This window comes from Anopheles cruzii, chromosome 3 (genome assembly GCF_943734635.1).
Source record: "Anopheles cruzii chromosome 3, idAnoCruzAS_RS32_06, whole genome shotgun sequence".
Lineage (NCBI taxonomy): Eukaryota > Metazoa > Arthropoda > Insecta > Diptera > Culicidae > Anopheles > Anopheles cruzii.
Genome location: NC_069145.1, coordinates 37976062 through 37978413, shown reverse-complemented (window position 1 = coordinate 37978413; position 2352 = coordinate 37976062). Strand labels below are relative to the sequence as shown.

At 57.7% G+C, this 2352-nt stretch overlaps 1 protein-coding gene across 1 annotated transcript; it reads left to right on the top strand.

Annotated features, from left to right (window-relative positions):
- The first annotated feature begins 440 nt into the window (after positions 1 to 440).
- Positions 441 to 1250, top strand: LOC128270341 (uncharacterized). Its single transcript, XM_053007740.1, has one exon. The coding sequence runs from the start codon at positions 441 to 443 to the stop codon at positions 1248 to 1250; it is 810 nt and encodes a 269-aa protein (XP_052863700.1).
- Positions 1251 to 2352: the final 1102 nt, after the last annotated feature.

The window sequence follows — 2352 nt, the reverse complement described above, 5'->3', positions numbered from 1 at the left end:
CCCAGCCAGTTTCAGAAAGCAGTTAATAAGGCTTGTAATAGATAGTTAGCGGTCACGGGTGAGGGGCTCCATAGTGGCTCCTCTGCCGCCTGTGTCTCTGCCTGCCCAGCATGCTGCAGCGAGAAATCATCACTTTCCGGCCGTCAGTTGGGTGTTTGGGGTGCGCCGGAACCGCTTGTTAAACGGTGCCGATCCGACATGTGTTTTCTCCCGGCCGGCCCGGCCCGGCGCCCGTTGGCCAGACCGAGATGGGGCCATCTCTTTTCACTCTCGGCACTGTGGCCACATCGCACGGTTCTCGGTTTTCGATGTCAACACCCACCGGTGAGCGTTTTCGCTCGTTTCGCTATTCTTTTTCACCGCTCCGCTCCCGTCAATAATTGTGCCCGCGGCTTGCAGCACGCCCGGTGCATCGTCGGTGCAACAGTTGCGTTGCAACCATGGTGGTGAACTCATTCCGCGGTGCATCCGATTCGACGCCACGAGCAGGAGCAGCCGCCGCCGCCGATCGGAGTCAGCAGACGAGCCGCTGGAACATGGCGTACGGCGGGGAACCGACGATCCCTCTCGGGCCAGGCTACGGACCGGCGTTCGACGGTGGCCCACCGATGGGTCCGCTCTTCCACTCCGTGCACCACCCGCTGATGGCCGCGGCCGACGGTTCACCGGGTTACGGCACAAAGTTCAGTTCGGGCGGTGCGGATGCTTACGGTGGCAGTAGTGGCCCCGGAGGCTACGATTATCACTCACCACCGATTGGCCCCTCAGCACCGCACATCATACACCACCCGCTGCCACCGCCACCCTTTCTATCAACGCCCTCGTTTGGGAAGCCGCCGAGCAAGCGCAAGGGAGCGGCACTGTCCGCGCTGACACTGCTGGCGTTCCTGTACTTCCTCAACCTGCTCCAGAACTGCCTGAAGGAACACATGGTCACCATGAACCCGACGGTGATGGTGATGACTGCGGGTGCCACTCGCCGGAAGGACATCGCCCCGGACCAGGACCGCAGCGCGGAGCAGGAGGATCCCCGAGCCGGCAGTGACGAGGCCGCGCTGGTGGACGAGTACGAGGAACTGACCGGGCACTACGAGCTTCTGACGTCCTCCAACCTCACACCCAATCCGTACCTCCGGCGGACAACGGGGGTACCTTACAAGAAACCGGAAACACCTGTCCGGCAACCTGCCTCGCAGTGGTACGGACCGGACCACGCCGGAAGCGAAACTCGGCGGAAAGTTAAGGTATAATAAATAAACATTGGCAGTGCGCGAAACGAGTGAAAACCCGCCCGCGTGTCCTGACCGCGAAAGTTCCACTTCTTCCACGCGGAACGGTGGCGTTAAGAAGCAATGTCCGGCCCCAGCTCCGGGGCAGCGGCGTGTAATTTATTCGCGAGATTAAAAATATGCCACTCGGGCGATAGCGGGCGGTGCTCGGACGAAAAAAAACCAAGAAGCAAAATATAAAACGAAGGCCGCAACAAAACTTCGAGATAAGAAAATATGCAGCAAAGTGGCGGAGTGAAAGTTTTTCAATTAAGATGCTCCAAGGGATGGCCGGTGGACGAGAGCAGCAGGGGAGTGGTGACCGAGAAAAGTGCCACGTTAATGTGCGAAACAGTCGGCACCGCCGGACGGTGTCCCGGAACAATCACTGTTTCCAGATAGTTTCGCCACAGCATTACTTCCGGCCAACCAGGACAACATCCAGCGTCGGCTACGGCCACCGGCGGCTGCACCGGGTGAATGGAATGGACCGGTCGGGAAACATCATCAACTAATTTTGCGGCACCGGCCACCCCGTGTGCTGCATTGAGGTCGGATCTTTTATCGATGTCCATCATCTATCGCAGCGCTGGCTGGCTTCTATTGACTTTCAAATTCGACACCCCATTCGGCTTTCGGTGCTCAATTATGCACTTCGGCCCCGACTGCCGCGTGCACCGAGGGCCATTTCGGACACCGGTGTGGTGTGTGAGAGTACTGACCGCGAATAATAATTTAGACCACTCGCGAACACACACCACCCACACGAACCGCCCACCACTGCATCCTGCGGAATGGCCTCATAGGGGTCATTAATTTATGAGGTGATATTTACATTTATAGTTCGGGTTCGGTGTGGATTGATATTTATTGTACTCTCATTAGCATGCCATATTATTAGGCTGCCGGTCGAACTTATTTAGGGATCTCACCTCCTGACCCGTTCTGGCCGGGGCCGGGGATCGGTGAGTGCTGCGTTATGCTACGGACAATAAGTTTCCACTTTTGGCACCGTTGTTGCGTGGCGCTGAACTGTGGTGCCTTGATTGTGGTGTAGATGCATCCTGCTCAGTAGGCTACGGGT